The following is a 17,675-nucleotide window of genomic DNA, read 5'->3' on the forward strand; positions in this document are numbered from 1 at the left end:
AGGTGGTACAGTGGATTGAGAAGATAAGAGTGTCAAGCCTGTAGTCAGAAGATTGCTTTTTCTGGGTTCAAATCTGGCCTCAGAAACAAGTTGTGTGACCTAGGCAAGTCACTTAACCCTGTTTGCCTCAGTTTCCTCATTTGTAAAATGAACTGCAGAAGGAATGGCAAACCCCTCCTGTATTTCTGCCAAGAAAATCCCAAATGGGGTCACAGAGTTGGACATAACTGATAAATGACTTAACAGAAGGTAGGCTAGAAGACAGGCTGTTTTTGCTTTTGTATCCCAGTGAAATTCTTTCTCATTCATTTATTCATTTATTTATCTATTCATTCATTTTTTCTTTCTTTGGCTCTCATGATAATCCTCTATTCATTCTCCATTTTGCTTGACCACTTAATGTGTTCCCTTTTTGGTACTTATACTTCCTGGTCCCCAAAAGTGGTCATCCCTTGTTCTTTTCTCTATATTTTTTCCCTCAGCAATCTCTCTCATCTACTTCTGTTTCAGGGAGTGTTTTCCAATATATTTAATGAAGTTTGCCTTAATCACTAGCTGTTATCCTGAATGGAATCAAAATCCCATTTAAAACTTTGATTTGAATTATTCTCAAATCCCACATACATAGTACCAGTTCATCAGAGAATAGCTCCACAGTCACTGGAAATCTCTTAAACTATGCCGATAGTCAAGATTGTTAAAGAAAAATCACTCAACTATTCATACTCTGATCCAGCCATCTGTCTACTAGGTTTATACTCCAACAATATCAGCAACAATAAGAAAAATTCCATATATAGCAAAATATTTACAACAACATTTTTTGTGGTAGTAAAAAGAAAAGTTCCTACCCATTAATTGGAAAATGAATGAACAAGCTAAAGTGTTAAAGGTATTTAAGAATATTTTATTGTACCACAAGAAACAATGATTAGGAGGAATTTTGAATAACATCAAACGGTTTCCATGAACTCATACAGAGTAAAGAATATAAAACCAGAGAACAAAATGGACATTGAGTCCAGTGTCAATTAAAAACAAATGCCAATTACAGATTTTAAAGTTACATTCATTTTGATACTAAAGAAGAAGGAAAAATGCCTCCCTCTTTTTGGTAGAGATGTGGAGAGCTATAAGTTAATGTAATGTTACATGTATTTTCCGATGCAGTCGTTGTTGGTTGGGTTTCACCTGCTATGTTACAAGGGAGGATTCATTATCAGGTTTCGAGAGAAAGTACTTTGGGAAACAATTCTGATATATGTATGTGTGTGTGTGTATATATATATATATATATATATTTATCTTGGAGTCTTTGCTTGTTTTATTCAGCTTATTTAATACACAACAACACCGTGGCCCCAAAGTGTGCAAAGTTAAAGCCTTCAGCTATGACCAGGGACAGAGAGAGGGCTATGGGCTGGAGCAGCAAGGAAATGAGATCAAATGGGTTTCTTCCCTCTCTACAGTTTCTGCTCTCCATCAGTACTAGTCCCTGTGGGCAGCTTGAGGGAGCAGGGGAAGGGGGCAGAGACCTCCCAGTGGCTGGTGGGGCAAGGGGCAGGGGCATAGGAGGAAAGAAGTCTCCTTGCTGGAGACCCATGACAGTCTGATATTTTGAAAGGGAAAATAACCAACTTCCGGGATATTGGAGAATGACATTTAGTAGAGAAAATGTTTTATAAGTAGGAATGTCTTAATGAAGATTTGACAAAATGATTAAGTCTAATTCAGATCTGATGATTGCTCCAAAAGAGACCTCATTTAATTTTTATATTATCCACAATAAAAGAAATCATTTCTGAGACACTTCTGTCCACATTAAGTGACAGAAAGTTTTCTGGTGCTGATGGGGGTTCCAGAGTGTCGAACTGGGACTGGAGCAACTCTGGTGGCATAAAATGTCCCTTTCTTTTGGCTAAACGCCCAGAAATCACTTCAAAAGATCCATTCAAATAGACCACAAGGGGCTTCAGCTCTGGGAATCCTTTTTCCCCTGGCTCATCATACTCCTGAGTTGTAGCACCTTCTCCTCTTATTAAAATGTTTCTGTACATTTTCTTCAAAGCAGAACAGGCAAGGACCACACTTTGACCTGAGGAAATGTTTCTGTTTAAAAAATAAAACAACAACAAAAAAAAAATAGATGTATGGGAAGGGGCATCAGGAGAAGCCAGTAGGATCTACAATATGTGAATATTTTAATTTTATTTTATCATTGGTTTAAAGCCAGATCCAAAGGCATGATTTAAAATAATAAAAGGTAATCTGTATATAAAATTTTAATAGTTGCAAAGTACTGTACATATATCATTTCATTTGCCCTTCAAAAATCCATGAGAAAGGTGCTATTATGATCTCTATTTTACAGATGAGGGAACTAAGGCATAGATCGGTCAAGTGACTTGGCCAATGTCACACAGTAAGTACCTGAGGGAGATTTGAACTAGTTTTCCTGAATCCAAATCCAGTGCTCTACACACTAAAACATCCAGATGGCAAGGAATTGATATGCCTGCATACCTCCTTCATTGGCAATACAAAAATTGAATTGATTTTGCGTGACTGCCCTGTACCAAACTATTCATGAACAGTAATGTTTATTTGATTTTAATCTCTGAGTTTCTCTTCCTTTTTGTGTTTTATGCTAATGATGGAAAGTACCAAAAAATGGTCAGAAGCAGGCAACAGAAGGAAGGAGAGGAGAGACTTAATCTCTTGAGTTTTTCTTGTTTGGACTCATGATTTCATCATTCTGGGGAACTTCTTTGACTAATGTAGATGAATACCGTGATACCTATTCTGTAACTTCTAGAACTGGTGACTTATCTAATTACTTAACCAATACTTTAGTAATTTTTTGAGGCAATCAGAATTATGTGATTGAAAAGTTTTTCTAATAAGTACTGGTAAATATTAGGGCTACAAACAAAAGGGTTGTAGTGCCTGCTTTCAAGGACATCACATTCTAACTGAGGCGGGGGAATAACATATAAAGCAAAATCTAGCTATCAATTAGATGGAAAGACCTGGAAAATCTAAACATGCAATAGTAGAGAGGTGGAAACAGGAAAGGCAGCAGGGCACTATGGCATGTCATTTGAGTCAATTCTCCAAGACTATGTAAATTGAAGAGAAGGTAATAACTTGCATTAATAGAGGAAATACCCCACAGTATTAAAATCACATTTTTATGACATTTCTTCTCTGACCCTAAAGACCAGCAGGCTATTTGCTAAATTCTGTTCACCGTATTGTAACTGAATAAAACTTAGAACAAAGTTGATCTGGCATATACTTAATAATTAGCACAATAGTTACCAAATTGCATGGTAATTAGGCATATAAAAATAAATACATCCTTATGTATCCTAATCAACATTTCAAGAACAATTTAATAAAATAACTAAATAAAAATCCCCCTCTATAAGTGGTTGTCCATCCTTTGTTTAAAAGTGGAGGTTAGAAAGGGAGGGAGAAAAATTGGAATACACAAAGTATTACAAAAATGGATGTTGATGAATTTGGAAAAATAAATTCTAAAAAAAAAAAGAAAAAATGAAAAGAGAATTTGACTCTCTATGGATCAAAACCTGCCTCTTGGCAACTACTATTCATTTGTTCTTAGTTCTGCCCTCTGGGGCAATGAAGAACAAATTTAATTCCTCTTTCACATAATACTCCTTCAGTCACTTGAAAGCTTTTCTCATATATTCCCATATTCCATATCTCCCAACCTTTTCCAGGCTAATATACTTAATACCTCTTATCTTAACATGGATAAATGTTCTCCATATGCTATAATGTATCCTGTCTAAACATTTGTATCAAATATATATATATATATATTTAATTTGAGTTGGGAACAGAAAATAGTGTACAAGATGCTGATTGCTGTAAGTACTAATAAAAGCAGGGTCACTGATTTATAGTCATAAAGGCAATAGGGGCACACACTGGATAGAATACTGCATTCAAATCCAGCTTCAGATAACTGATAGGCATATGACCCTGAGCAAGTCATTTGCACTCTGCCTCACTTTCCTTATTTGGAAAATGGAGATAACAACAGCACCTCATTAGGTAGGTTAGGGTAGTTGTGATTAGTGATTCTCAAAATATTAGTCTAATGACTTATGGTGGGTGCTTGAGACCCTTTCTGCAAACCCATGAAAAACTTTTTATAATAACACTAAGATGTTATTTATATAAACCCCACAATAAGCAAAAGTTCTTTGGTGTCTTAAATAATTTTTAAAAATGTAAAGGGGTCCTGAGCCCAAAAAGTTTGAGAATGAATGATCACTGGGATATTTTGTTAGTGATTAGTTAATCTTTTAATATCTTTTTTATACCTATGCTTTACAATGGGCATATGTTATTGACGAACCATTCTCTTACCTCAATAAAATGTCATGTAAGTGGCAAAGCCATGGAATCCTATCCTAAAAGCAAAGCAAACAAATAGTAATGTGTCATTAAAAAGAGTTTGGTTTCATAGTTTGTATTTCACAAGATGATCTCAAAGCTCCTACTAAGGTTTAATTATGTCTCATCTCCCCTATAATCCTGGGGAACTAGAAATATGAATGAGTAAACACTTCACAAAGTTTAATTAGTCATTAAGATGCTTTATTTGAAGGGCTATTTGACCCACTTATAAGTGGCCCCATTTAAAAACAATATACTTATATTTATCTATATAGGTCAGGTACCACCTGAGATCCAACAAGCTTTGGGAGTGCTGTACATTTCTTCATGCAAATATTGCACATATCACAACCCTTTTGGGGAGGCAAATTTACAAAATAAGAAAGAGTCACATAGATAACCAAATCAATATTTAATGGATTATAATTGATTTGGAATATTTGCCTGGGCCCAAACAAAAGGCATCAAGAGAAAAGCCTTTGGAATCTATTAACTCAGAATTTCCTAGCGCTAGTCAGGCAGGGAGAGAGACAAGATCCACATCTGGCAGGGTATAAAAACGGATGCTTTCAGTGTCCCATAACATTCTACTGCCTCATACTAAGAGAAAAGAGAAGTAGCAGGGGATAGCTAATAGACAAGATTAGCTCCAGGAGAATGAAGATCCCTGAACTCAAGTTAGGAAGACTTGAGTTTAAATGTGATTATGGACAGCTAGCTATATGACCCTATGCAAATCACTTAAACTGTTTGCTTCAGTTTCCTCCTCTGTAAAATTGGAATAACCATAACAATTACCTATCTACTTTCAGGGTTGTCGTAAAAATAAAATGAAATATTTATAAATTGCCTTTATAAAGGCTAGATCAGTGCTAGCTATTGTTATTGAAGGGCTAACCTTAGAATAAGGAAAAGACCTAAGTTTGAACCCTACTTCTGGTACTTTTTAAAATTTAAAAAATTTTTAAATTAATAAGCATTTCTTTTCTTTTCCTTCTACTTTCCTTGATTAAAAAAACAACAAAACAAAGAGCAAACCCCTTATATATGTATGGTTAAGCAAAATAAATTTGCACATTGACAGTGTCAAAAATATGTTTCAATCTGTAGCCTTCAAAATTATTACTCATTTTGAGGAGATGAATAGCATGCTTCATCTTTGATCCTTTGGATTCATGGCTGGTTATTGCATTGGTAAGAGTTCTTAGACCTTTCAAGCTGTCCATCTCCTTCTATTGTCATTGTATAAATTGTCTTCCTGGTTCTGCACACTTTAATCTGTATCAGTTCATATAACTCTTCCTAGGTTTTTCTGAAAACCATACTTTTCATCATTTTTTATATCATAATGCTATTTCCTTGCATTCATATAACTTACTTACCTGTTCACTAATTGATAAACATGGCACACAAACCCTTTTTCAAACCAGAATACCATTGTAGGTATTTGGCTTCAAATATCAATAATTCTTATTTCATAAAAGTGGGCCACAGTGGTAATTTCCTTTCCATCTTTTAACAAGTTTCTTATTTCTAATTTATTATTTTGCTACATGAACTACTTTGGAGCTTTTCCCCACTCCATTAAAAAAATTCTGACAAATATTAACTGCAGTGAGCACTTGTGTGTGTGTGTGTGTGTGTGTGTGTGTGTGTGTGTGTGTGTGTATTAAAGAGGATGAAAGGATTATACATGAAATTGTGGGTCTCACATATGGTTTGCTTTTCTTTTAAAGTATTTAAAAAATTTAGCATTTTATTTTCAAAGCTTTCCTGCATCCTGTGATTCCTCTGGCCTTCTTTCTGTTCTCTTTTATGAATTTCAGATGTGTTTGGATGATTCTTTTTCTTTTTTCCTTTTTTTGGGGCAATGATTTCCCCATCTCTCCTCCTGATCCCTAGTCCTCTCCCTCTAAAAAAAGAAAGAAAAAGAAAAAAAAAGGGAAAGAAAAAAAAAGGAAAAAAGCTGTTTAAAAAAAGGAGAGGGGGACAGTAATCTTTGCAACCTATATGTATAGTCAAATGAAACCAATTCCCATATTGGCCATTCCTGAAAATATATATCTAATTTTGCAACATGATTCTATTCCTCTCTGTCAAGACATAAATATGATGCTTTGTGATAGTCCTCTGGTATCGTGATTGTTCTCTGGCTAAAAACATTTCAGGAACTATCTAACATGATAATTTTTTTTAATAAAGCTTTTTATTTTCAAAACATGCACAGATAATTTGACAACATTGACCCTTGCATAGCCTTGTATTTCAGATTTTCTCCTTCCCCTCCATCTCCTCTCCTAGATGGCAGGCAATCCAATATATGTTAAATGTAACATGTCAAATTTAATGAGAGGGACCATTTACATCTTCCTTGACTTTCTGATATCAATGTAGGTATTCCCTCCAATAGTTACTACCCATCCATGCCTTGTCATCCCATACAACTCTTGGTTATATTTTCCTATAAATTTTTCATTTATCCAACATGGAGGTCTTCCTAGCTAGTAAATGTCTGAGGCAGGATTTAAACTCAGAAAAATATTAACATGATCAGCAAGCTGGTTTTCTCTACTTGCTTTAGTTCTATCCTACTTTTGCTTAGAATGCTAATACTGCATTTATCAGCAGGTACTGGAGTTGCTCTTTCTAGTCATCAAGATGGAGTTGTACTTATCCAACCATATTCTTTTAGCTATCAATATAATAATCAACAATATACCGTGTGCAAATTCTGTGTGATACACTGGAGATATTCAAAGATACCTGGGACATGTTTGCTACTCTGAAGGAATCATATTAAAATCTAGTAGATTATCATAGCCTGAGAGGCAGGGGAACACAATGGCTAGAAAGTGGCTTCAGAGTCAGGAAGACTTTGGGTTCAATTTCCTCTTTCGTTGGCTGTGCAGCTCTGGGTGGCCACTTAACTTCTGTGTTCTAGGTAACTCTAAATTGTGGATAAGATGCCGACCTGTATTAGTAGGGGAAATTTCTTACTAAAAGCTTCCTACACCAATGAAATCACTGGTGCCAAAAAAGAAATGCCTATAGTATAGTTTTATAAAGTACTTCCCTTCCCCATAATAACTCTCTAGTATCACTATTTCTTTTGTACAAATGAATTCTCTGAAAGTTACAGGTTGCTAAGTAACTTGGCCAATGACTAATAAACAATGAAACTGGGTCTTGATCCTGGGTTTTCTGATCCTACAACCAGGGATGTTTTACCACTCTGTGCCCATCCCCTTTTCATCAAGGGCTGAATAGTTGTGTGATTCTGGAATGAATTCATTAAATATGTTCATCTATAATAGATAATAATGCTGGTTGGTTGCCTGATTACTTGAGATTCTAGCCTCATCTGAACTGTGCTCTACCAAGTGAACTAAAAGTGACAGCCCCTGATTCTGTTTTTGTACAAATTATTAACACAGTTACTCATATTTTGCTTGTAGTGATTTGTGACATGTACTTGTGTCTAAAGAGGAGCTTATGAGCTCCATTATCCTATTTACTTTCTTAATTTCAAATATTGTGAATTCAGTTTTGATTGTCAAAAGATGCAGGCTATGAAACATAAAACCTATATCTATGGGGGAATGAAAACCAGCTTGAATTGATTGCAAAAGCCAATTATTACATTTTCAGGATGAGCATTCACACCTCAGAAATTGGTAAAAAACAGGACTTTATTTATTGTTCAGTTCATTGTTGAAACTTAAGAAAATAATGGAGAAAATGTTAATAATGCAATTGAATTTAAAAGTGTATTACATATACACTTCTACCACCACCATCCCCCAGAGCTGATTGTTAAATTTTCACCAGTACTAGATTTCTTACAGTATAAAAAGTATAGTCTTGAGAACTACCCAATAATACCTTATAATACCTAACAGAGAGACCAATAATGTTGATTCAGGGTTGCATGTAATGAAAGCAATGTCAATGGAGAATAGCCAAGAAAATGGAACAACTTGGCTTAAAACTAGATTGGGGATGAGATGAGGATGGGTCAGACCTACAGAAAGTGAAAATAGTTCTATCTGCATCAGCTCACTTCCAGTCCCTTTTATACACTTCATGAATGTTTTAGCCCTCTGGTCGCCAAGTGATCTTTGATATCTGCCTTGTCCTGGAGCCTGACTCTTCTCCTCATGACTGGTAGAAATGGTAAGATAAGCATATTAACCTATCCTAGAATACACCCTCCTGATCTCAATGTTATGTGAAAGAAGACCTTTAGACTTATTTGATTTTCACTAGAATCCAAGAGGAGTAGCTCCAGTTTTATTCCCATTGAAGAGGAAATAAGGCATTCATTACTGCATAGAGAATGACCACTGGCACTTTTCCCCCTTTCCCTCCCTGCAAAAATACAAAACTGAACTCCTAAGAATTAAATGATAGAGCTGAACTCAGGCACCATCTTTCTAATTTCAAGTCTGGTGTTCTTTCCTATATATCACATTGTAGCATTTAATTACCTGGTCATTCAGTGGTATTCCTTTCCCCATCTTTTTTCGGTTTTCTTCAGGATGGTAGTCATCTGCATCATAGAATTTCCACCCCAGCTTAAAAAAAACCAAAAATATCACAAATGGGTGGTTGAATAGTCCAAATTATAGTTATTAAAAGTTTATTGACAATGCTTGGTCAAGAATAGTGATAGTAATTTTCTCTCCATTATAATAATAACTAGCACTTAAGATATATAAAGCAAATTTTACAACAATCTGTTGAGGTGGATAAGATACTAATATTATCCCCATTTACAGATGAAAAAACTGAGGCAAACAGAAGTTAAGTAACTTCCCTAGACTCATAAAAATTAGAGAATATTGAACTTAATCTATACAGAAAATACTAGGATTACTGTTACTATTACAAAATTGCTGCAAAGTAAGTAAAACTAGGAAAACAAAATATTTAAATACAACTTAAGTTCAAAGGAAAAAAAAAATTTAACAAGCTCTGTATAATTATAATGAATAAGCTTGGCATGAAGAAGAGATCTGAAAATTTACTATTCTTTTTTGTAGAAATGAAGACCTGCAAATTGGAAAACTGCACATAATGCCAGACTTTGTTGCTAAATCCCCATTTTACTGATGAGGAAATTGAGGTAGACAGAACTTAAGTAACTTGCTCAGATTCACAAATTAGACAATGTCTAAAGCAAGATTTGAACTTAGAGCTTTTATATGCCAAGTCCTACACTCCATTCACTGTGCTTCTGTCTCACATAGCAATAAACCACCCCAAAAGTTGTGCATTCTTCACAGGAGGAAAAACTTCATTTTAAATAATACTTTCCATTTCTAGGCACCAATTCATTCCATTATAAATCATTATTTTAAAACACCAGGATAGAAAAATGAGATAAATAAAAAAATAGTTGCATTTTATACATAGTAGAGCTGGTATTCTTAACCTTTTCTGTGTAACGGATCCTTCTGACACTCTGATGAAAATCAAAATCCTTTTTTCAGAATATTTTTTTAAAATTATTTTTATTTTCCCCAGTTACGTGTAAAAACTTTTTTTTTTTTGTTATACATGTACATTCATTTTTTTACATACTTTCATGTGAATCATGTTGGGAGAGAAAAATCAGAACAAAAAAAAGAGGGGGGAAAAAAGGTGAAAATAGTATGTTTTGATCTACATTCACTCTCTAGCTCTCTTTCTGATGTGAATGTTATTTTCCATCCAAACTTTGTTGGATCACTGAACTGCTGAGAAGAACCAAATCTTTAACAGTTTATCATTGTGCAATCCTGTTGTTGCTGTGTACAATATTTTCCTGGTTCTGCTTGATTCACTCAGCATCAGTTCATGTAAATCTTTCCAGGCCTTTCTGAAATCAGCCCACTTATCATTTCTTATAGAGCAATAATATTCCATTATTTTCATAAACTTATTCATCCATTCCCCAATTGATGAGCATCTTCTCATGTTCCAATTCCTTGCCACTGTAAAAAGAGCTGCTACAAATATTTTTGCACATATGGGTCCTTTTTCCTCTCAGAATATTTTTAAATATGTAAAATGAAATGCATAGGATTTATAAAGGAAACTAATAAAATATAGTCATCAAAATATTTTGGAAAAAAAAAAACAACAAGTTCACAGATACCAACTTAAGAATCCCTGCTATAGAGGGAATGAGGGGATGTGGGGCAATGTAGCAAGGAGGACACCTCATTATCTTCAGGTTCTGGTTAATTTTCACCTTTAAGACAGTCTGGCATGTCATTCAAACTCCTAAGGAGTGGGCTAGGCAACTCTTAAAAAATTGGTACTGGTTTTCATTTGTCAAAGGTAATTATTCACTACTAGCCAAGAACACCAGTGAAATGATAGGTCTGGTTTAAAAATTAACAGAGGGAACTGAAGGTTCCTGGTTGTTTATTTGCCACACAGAAGAGGGATGACAGGAAAAAAGATAACTGAGCAAATCCAAACAGCTATGAGGACACAGAACAGTACCTCAGTTGCCAGGAGTGATCCCACTGTTGATCTGTAAAAGAATACACCAATATTCAGACTTCTGACATTTTACATTTTTCCTTATTGTTGAGAGATGGTAAGTAAAGGCCCAAGAAATAGCTTTCTCTGCTGCTATCAATGTTATTAGAATGTGAAAAATATTATAAGCAGAAATAATGAACATCAACTGTGTGGCCTTAGCTAGTTAAGGGGCTAATGTACACTTGCTTACTGTGTAAAGAAGAATAAAAGAGAATGGCTGAAATATACAGCGGAATCTTGTATGTTATAAAATTTTAAATTTTAGCATTGAGGGGGGAAAATTATCATTAGGGTATCTGATCAAATTTTGCATGACTGGAAAATGCAACATTTGAGAGGCTGATGGATTTAGAATCTAAGGATCATAGGTTTCGAGGTAGAAAGAATTTCAGGTTATTTAGATCAATTCCCCTCCATTTTATACATGAGGAAACAAAGGACCAAGGAGATTAAAAGGTTTGTCTGAAGTTCTACAGGCATTTATAATCAAAGGAATGATTTGAACCCAGAGTCTCTGACTCTAGCATGAACATTCTTTTCCCCATATTACTGAGGATACAAATATCTTCCTACATACTCACTACCTGTTTGACCTTAAGCAAGTCATTGTTGTATAACTTAATTTTTTTTTTAGTGGATGACCTTTCAAAATCACATAATCTCAGTGGGCTTCAGTTACTTCTTCTATAAAATGAAGTGATTGGATCATCTGACTTCTCAGGTTCTTTAAAGCTCTAAATTTGTGACTCTATAATTCAGTGTATTCCTTCTCCTCTTCCTTTTCCTACCCCTTGTTCTTATTAAAATCTTTGCCCCTCTTTAAAAAGTAAGGTGATGGAATTTAAGTGAGGGAAGATTTCAGTGGAGTACACAGCAGAGTAAATTCATGGAAATGAGTTTATTTTTAACCTACCAAATTAGAAAGGCACAGAAGTGGAAAAGTGATATTACCTGCCCCCAAGGAGCCTACATTTAAATGGGAGACTAGGACCCACAAAAAACTGAAAGGGGAGAATTAGAGTACCTAGATCTGATAATGGACCATAACTTTGATGTATTAGGCTTAAAATAGCAGAGTTTGGAAAGATTCATCTCCATTTTGGGTAAAGGTCAAAGAATTTTTTTGGCCAGAGCAATTTTCAAAAGACCATGGTGGGAAGGGGAGGCCCATGGCAACTCCTTTCTTTTATTGGTTAGTTCCTCCAGGGCCCTCAATTTGGGGAAGGATCTAAATCCTCCTTCCTTAAGTATATTTCTTTCTTTCTTTTTTTTTTTTTTTATCAATAGCTTTTTATTTATAAGTTATATGCATGGGTAATTTTACAGCATTGACAATTGCCAAACCTTTTGTTGCAATTTTCCCCCTCCTTCCCGTTGGAATCTTTACAAAGTGTTAACTCATTAGAGTTGATAGAGACAATTATCTAATTTAGCATGGTCCAGTATGATTGATCTGATCTATGAGGAGATGTTATGGGCCAGAACTTGAAACAAGGTACGAGATGGAATTGAGGAGACAATGTTTAGATCTAGTTTAGCATTGATTTAATCATACAACAAATAATGGTTTCCCAGTGATATAACGATTGGTGTGTACTCAGTGAACAGCATATAAGCAAGAAGCTCTCAAAGCCAAAGCAGAGCACTCTGGGAGATACAGAAGCCCACAAGCCCATTCTCTAAGAGGGCAGATTCATTCCATCTTCCACCTTTGTGCTGGCTGGAGGCTGAAGAAAGCAGAGGCAGAAGCAAAGGACAAGCTGCAAGAGCTCTTGGAATCAAGGAAAAAGAAAATGAATGTTTGGATTTTATCAGCTGACTGCTGATAAGTGAGGGATTATTGATCTGTGCTAATTAGGCTACCTCCAGAAAACCTCCCCAAGAAACCTGCTCCCAGAGAACCATTATATATTATAAAAAAGAAAAACACCACATCTTCCCCCCACCCCTTCCCCTATATGGCAGGATGACCAATACATGTTAAATATGTTAAAGTATAAATTAAATACAAAATAAGTATACCTGTCCAAACCATTATTTTGCTGTACAAAAAGAATTGGACTGATACTCATCTTTTTTTTTTTTTTTTTGACCAGGAGATGTTAAATATATTAAAGTATAAATTAGATACACAATAAGTATACATGACCAACGGTTATTTTGCTGTATAAAAAGAATTGGACTCTGAAATATTGTACAATTAGTCTGTGAAGGAAATCCAAAATGCAGGCAGGCAAAAATATAGGGATTGGGAATTCAATGTAATGGTTCTTAGTCATCTCCCAGAGTTCTTTCACTGGGTGTAGCTGGTTCAGTTCTTTACTGCTCCATTGGAAGTGATTTGGTTCATCTCATTGCTAGAGATGGTCAGGTCCTTCAGAATTGATCATCATATAGTATTGTTGTTGAAGTATATAAGGATCTCCTGGCCCTGCTTTTTTCACTCAGCATCAGTTCATGTAAGTCTCTCCAGGCCTTTCTGAAATCATCCTGTTGGTCATTTCTTACCGAACAATAATATTCCATAATATTCATATATCACAATTTATTCAACCATTCTCCAATTGATGGTCATCCACTCAGTTTCCAGTTTCTGGCCACTACAAAGAGGGCTGCCACAAACATTCTTGCACATACAGGTCCCTTTCCCTTCTTTAGTATCTCTTTGGGATATAAGCCCAGTAGTAATACTGCTAGATCAAAGGGTATGCACAGTTTGATAACTTTTTGAGCATAGTTCCAAATTGCTCTCCAGAATTGTTGGATGTATTCACAATTCCACCAACAATGTGTTAGTGTTCCTGTTTTCTCCACATCCCCTCCAACATTCCGCATTATCTTTCCCTGTCATTCTAGCCAGTCTGACAGGTGTGTAGTGGTATCTCAGAGTTGTCTTAATTTGTATTTCTCTGATTAATAATGACTTGGAGCATCTTTTCATATGGCTAGAAATAGTCTTAGCTACATTTCTTTCTGTTTTTGACTCTCCAGACCTTTTCTTCATAATGACCAGGAGAGCCCCAAAACTTTCTCTCTCTTTCTCTCTCTCTCTCTCTCTCTCACTTCTGGGTAAGCCATGAGGTGAAGAACTTGGGAAACTCCTAGAAGTAGAGATTCTCCTTGAACCCTGCCTCTGTAAAAAGACCCTGCCCGAGAGAAACAGGATAAACAGCTTCATTCTGTTATCCTGAGAGACTGGGTACCACCCCCATTGATAACACTCACTACTGATTAAGCTTCCCATTGAATTAAAGATCAATTTAGAGGCACTCATTCAAAAAGATTCTCTATTCCAATTCTAGCTCAAGCTGTGCTGACCAGCTCCCATCAAGAGCAAACCCCAGTTTGTAGACAAAATGAGCCAATTTGGGGCTCAGTCCTTATAGATGACCTAACATGCCAAGAAATCTCTTCCTGGCAGAGCAGCAACCTTTGCCTGCTGAATTGATATTCTCTTTCAGCATTACCCTTTCTTTACATTCCTCACCTATTTCCCTACCAAGACTTTATACCTCTCTGTTGAGATTTCTTTGCTAGAAACTACTTCTCTGTCAGGACCTTGCCACCAGGGAATTCAGTTTTTCTATTCATGCATAGCAAAAGCCGACTTCCCAATGCCAACAATACACTTCTTTTTACTAAACTAACTTTTCTGGTGGGTTCCCACAACTCCCTACCTTGCCCGGAATCCTAGGGGGATTTAGGGGAGCCAAACCTCTTCATTTGGTTCCCTGAACCCCGAACCTAACCTCTAACCTCATCATTTAACTCCCTGACTACCAGGAACCCTAATCTACCTCATCACTCTCTGCCTCTTTCCTTCCATACCAGCTTTTATTTTTCCAAATACATGCCAAAATAGTTTTCAACATTCATCCTAGCAAAACCTGTTGCAAAATTTTTTCTCTCCCTACATTGCAAGCAATTCAATATAGGTTAAACATGCTACACTATTTCTTTACCACCCCTTTTTTCTGATCCTTTTTTTGTATAGAATACCATATTAACATCCCTCATCCGACTACTACCCAGGTGCCTGGTACATAAATGTTGAATAAATGCTTCCCACTTTGCCTAGTTAAGGTTTCCAAAGTGTTTTCAAAAACAAGCGTCTTGAGGTAGGTACTTTTAGTCCCCTTATGAAAAAGAAATGGTAGATGGGAAATGTTATGTGACTTTCTGTGTCACACAGCTAATAAGTATCGGAGTAGAAACTGAATCTTGTTTTCCTCACTGCAAGAACTGCTCTTTACCTACCAACTGCCCCAGAAGCAGTCAGGGAAATTACAGAGTATAGAGAGTCAATACAGGGCAACTATTTATTAATCGAGTACAATGTGTCAAGCATTGCGGTGTTACACAGACAAAAAACAGTCTGTGATCTCGTCTAATAAAGACAAAATAATTTAACTAAAGATTTAAAATAATAAATTGCAAATGAAGGCGTTATTATTTGTTTGATGATAAATTTCAGTTTCGAGATAAAATTACTTTTTTACTGTCACTTTATAAATCAACCAACAAACATATATATCTTGTGCCAGTCACCAGCTGCATTGGTTTTCTTTTAAAAAACTGCACTTAAATTACAGCCTGAACAACTCTTTCCAATTCACTCCCCCAGAATCATCCTTTTCATTTACTAGGTCTTTTAAAAGTATGCCTTAGACTTTAAAGAATTGTTCAGTGTTAGCTAAGGATGGGGGTGGGGTGAGACTAGCAGACAGAGAAAGAGCCAACTCATCTCTTTAGGTGCTAAAGTCCGTTTTAAAAATGAGGTTCATCCAGCACTGAGGAAGTGCTGGGGCGGGGCCAGGGGGAAGGGGAGGTCGGAGTGGTGGGGGTAGAGGTGGCAAGGAGAGGCAGCTCAGCACAATTAGTTGTATAACTAATGTTGGTCAGTGGGGTCCGGTTATAGCTAACTAAACTTAAACTAGGCTTCTAGTTTGGATTGGGGTGAAGGGTGAAGGCGGAGCATGGGGAAATTGTGCCTCTTCATTTTTGGACCCTTTACAGGTCAAGAGCGTGCCAGCTCAGTGCAGCAGCGAATCCGATTCATGAATGGGGTGATCACGCGTGACGTAACAGTGCGTGGGCCTGGGCTAGGCGAGAACCTAGTTCCGGGGCTGCACGGCTTTCCTGGGTCTGGGGGGGCGAGCCATCCTTAAGCTGACCCCTTGCAGCTTGCTGCATTGCTGGGTGAGCTGGGGAGACCAACTCCACGTCCCCGCTGGCCGCTGGGCCCCAGGAGCACCGCTGTCTTGACATCCAGCCCGACCTCCTCTCCTCGGCTCTCAGTCCCCAGTCAGCCCCATGCTGTAGACTCATCCCCAGCTTCCTGCTTCCTCCCGCCCCTGCGTGGGGACGCGCGCGACCCCAACCAAAATACCTACTTTCCCGAGCCGCTCACTCCCATCACCAGCACTACCCGGGGAGGTTCCATGGTTCGCCCAGTAGTTCTCCGGTGACTCCTCCCCAGCCCTGGGCATCAGCTCAGCCCCGCTCGCTTTTGCTGGCGTCTTAAAGCCTGCTGGGCTGAAGTCCCTCCTCCGAGAAGCCATGGGCTTCAGGACGCTTGGGAGTGACAGCGGCTTTTGAACCCTGGGAGGATGGCGGCCCCACTCGAAACTTTCGAGGGTTCTAGCACCGGAGTCTGGCTTCGTTTCTAAATAATTGGGAACCTTTAGATTTTCTCTTGTTACTTAAATATTCTTGACAATAGAGAGTTTTGCTTTCTTATTTTTAATCACTATTCAAGAGCCACTTATTCAGGGCTTCTTTGGCAAGCTGAGGAAGGAATCTCTTTGAACTATTAATATAATTTGATCTCATGCAATTTAACACACTTTTATGTAAACGCCTATTGTGTGAAAAACAGAAACTAGCAGATAATAGAGTGGATGGAGAGCTAGTTTGGGAGGATAACTTGACTTGAAGTGTGACTAGCTGGGTGACTATGGACTCCTTTTAGTACTTTGGGCAATTAAAAACAACAACAACAACAAAACAGACTACAGACTACAGAAGAGTGGCGGATTGACCGAGAAGGAAACAAGCATTTATTAAGCCAGGCCCCTTGCGAGGTGCAGGGCGACATAAATATAATCAAAAGGAAAGATAATAGTGCTTGCTTTCAAAGAGCTTAATTTCTAATGGGGCAAGATCATACAAACAAGGGAGCTGAAAAATGAGGGGGAATGGAGGCTCCTGGAGTATTTTATCAGTGAGAGGTCATAGCAGTCCCTAGAGAGGTGGGTGATGGTGGAACGGGGAATATTCCATGGTGAGTTAGCCTGTAGGTGTGGATATGGGGTGGAAGGATACTTCAGAGTGAGGAGCCTCTAGGTTCTGAAGAATATCATGTAGTATTTCCAGCATGTTATAAGGCCAAAAAGTAGGGAAGATGCCTGAGAGGAATAAAGGTAGTTATCAAAAAGACAAATCATATCTAGAAAGAAAAAGAAAACCTTAGAAGGAAAACAAAATGCAAGCAAATGTCAACAGAAAGCATGAAAATGCTATGTTGTGGTCCATACTCAGTTCCCACAGGCTTCTCTCTGGGTGGCTCTCTTTATCACTGAACAATTGGAACTGATCTGAATCATCTCATTGTTGAAGAGAGCCATATCCATCAGAATTGATCATTGTATAATCTTGATGTTGTGTACAATAATCTCCTGGTTCTGCTCATTTAGCATCAGTTCATGTCT

The 17,675-nt window shown here is 37.1% G+C and overlaps 1 protein-coding gene across 2 annotated transcripts; it reads right to left on the reverse strand.

Moving 5' to 3' along the window:
• Window positions 1–886: 886 nt before the first annotated feature.
• Window positions 887–16,569, reverse strand: IDNK (IDNK gluconokinase). Of its 2 annotated transcripts, XM_051966402.1 has the most exons (5): window positions 16,359–16,492; window positions 10,924–10,954; window positions 8,919–9,005; window positions 4,402–4,445; window positions 887–2,109 (listed from the first exon to the last, which is right to left on the reverse strand). In XM_051966402.1, the coding sequence occupies exons 1-5, from the start codon at window positions 16,406–16,408 to the stop codon at window positions 1,761–1,763; spliced, it is 561 nt and encodes a 186-aa protein (XP_051822362.1). In that variant the 5' UTR covers window positions 16,409–16,492; the 3' UTR covers window positions 887–1,760. The 2 variants fall into 2 exon arrangements, with proteins under 2 accessions (XP_051822362.1, XP_051822354.1); XM_051966394.1 differs by lacking the exon at window positions 10,924–10,954 and having other exon boundaries at window positions 16,359–16,569.
• Window positions 16,570–17,675: the final 1,106 nt, after the last annotated feature.

This window comes from Antechinus flavipes, chromosome 1 (assembly GCF_016432865.1).
Source record: "Antechinus flavipes isolate AdamAnt ecotype Samford, QLD, Australia chromosome 1, AdamAnt_v2, whole genome shotgun sequence".
In the NCBI taxonomy this organism is placed as follows: domain Eukaryota; kingdom Metazoa; phylum Chordata; class Mammalia; order Dasyuromorphia; family Dasyuridae; genus Antechinus; species Antechinus flavipes.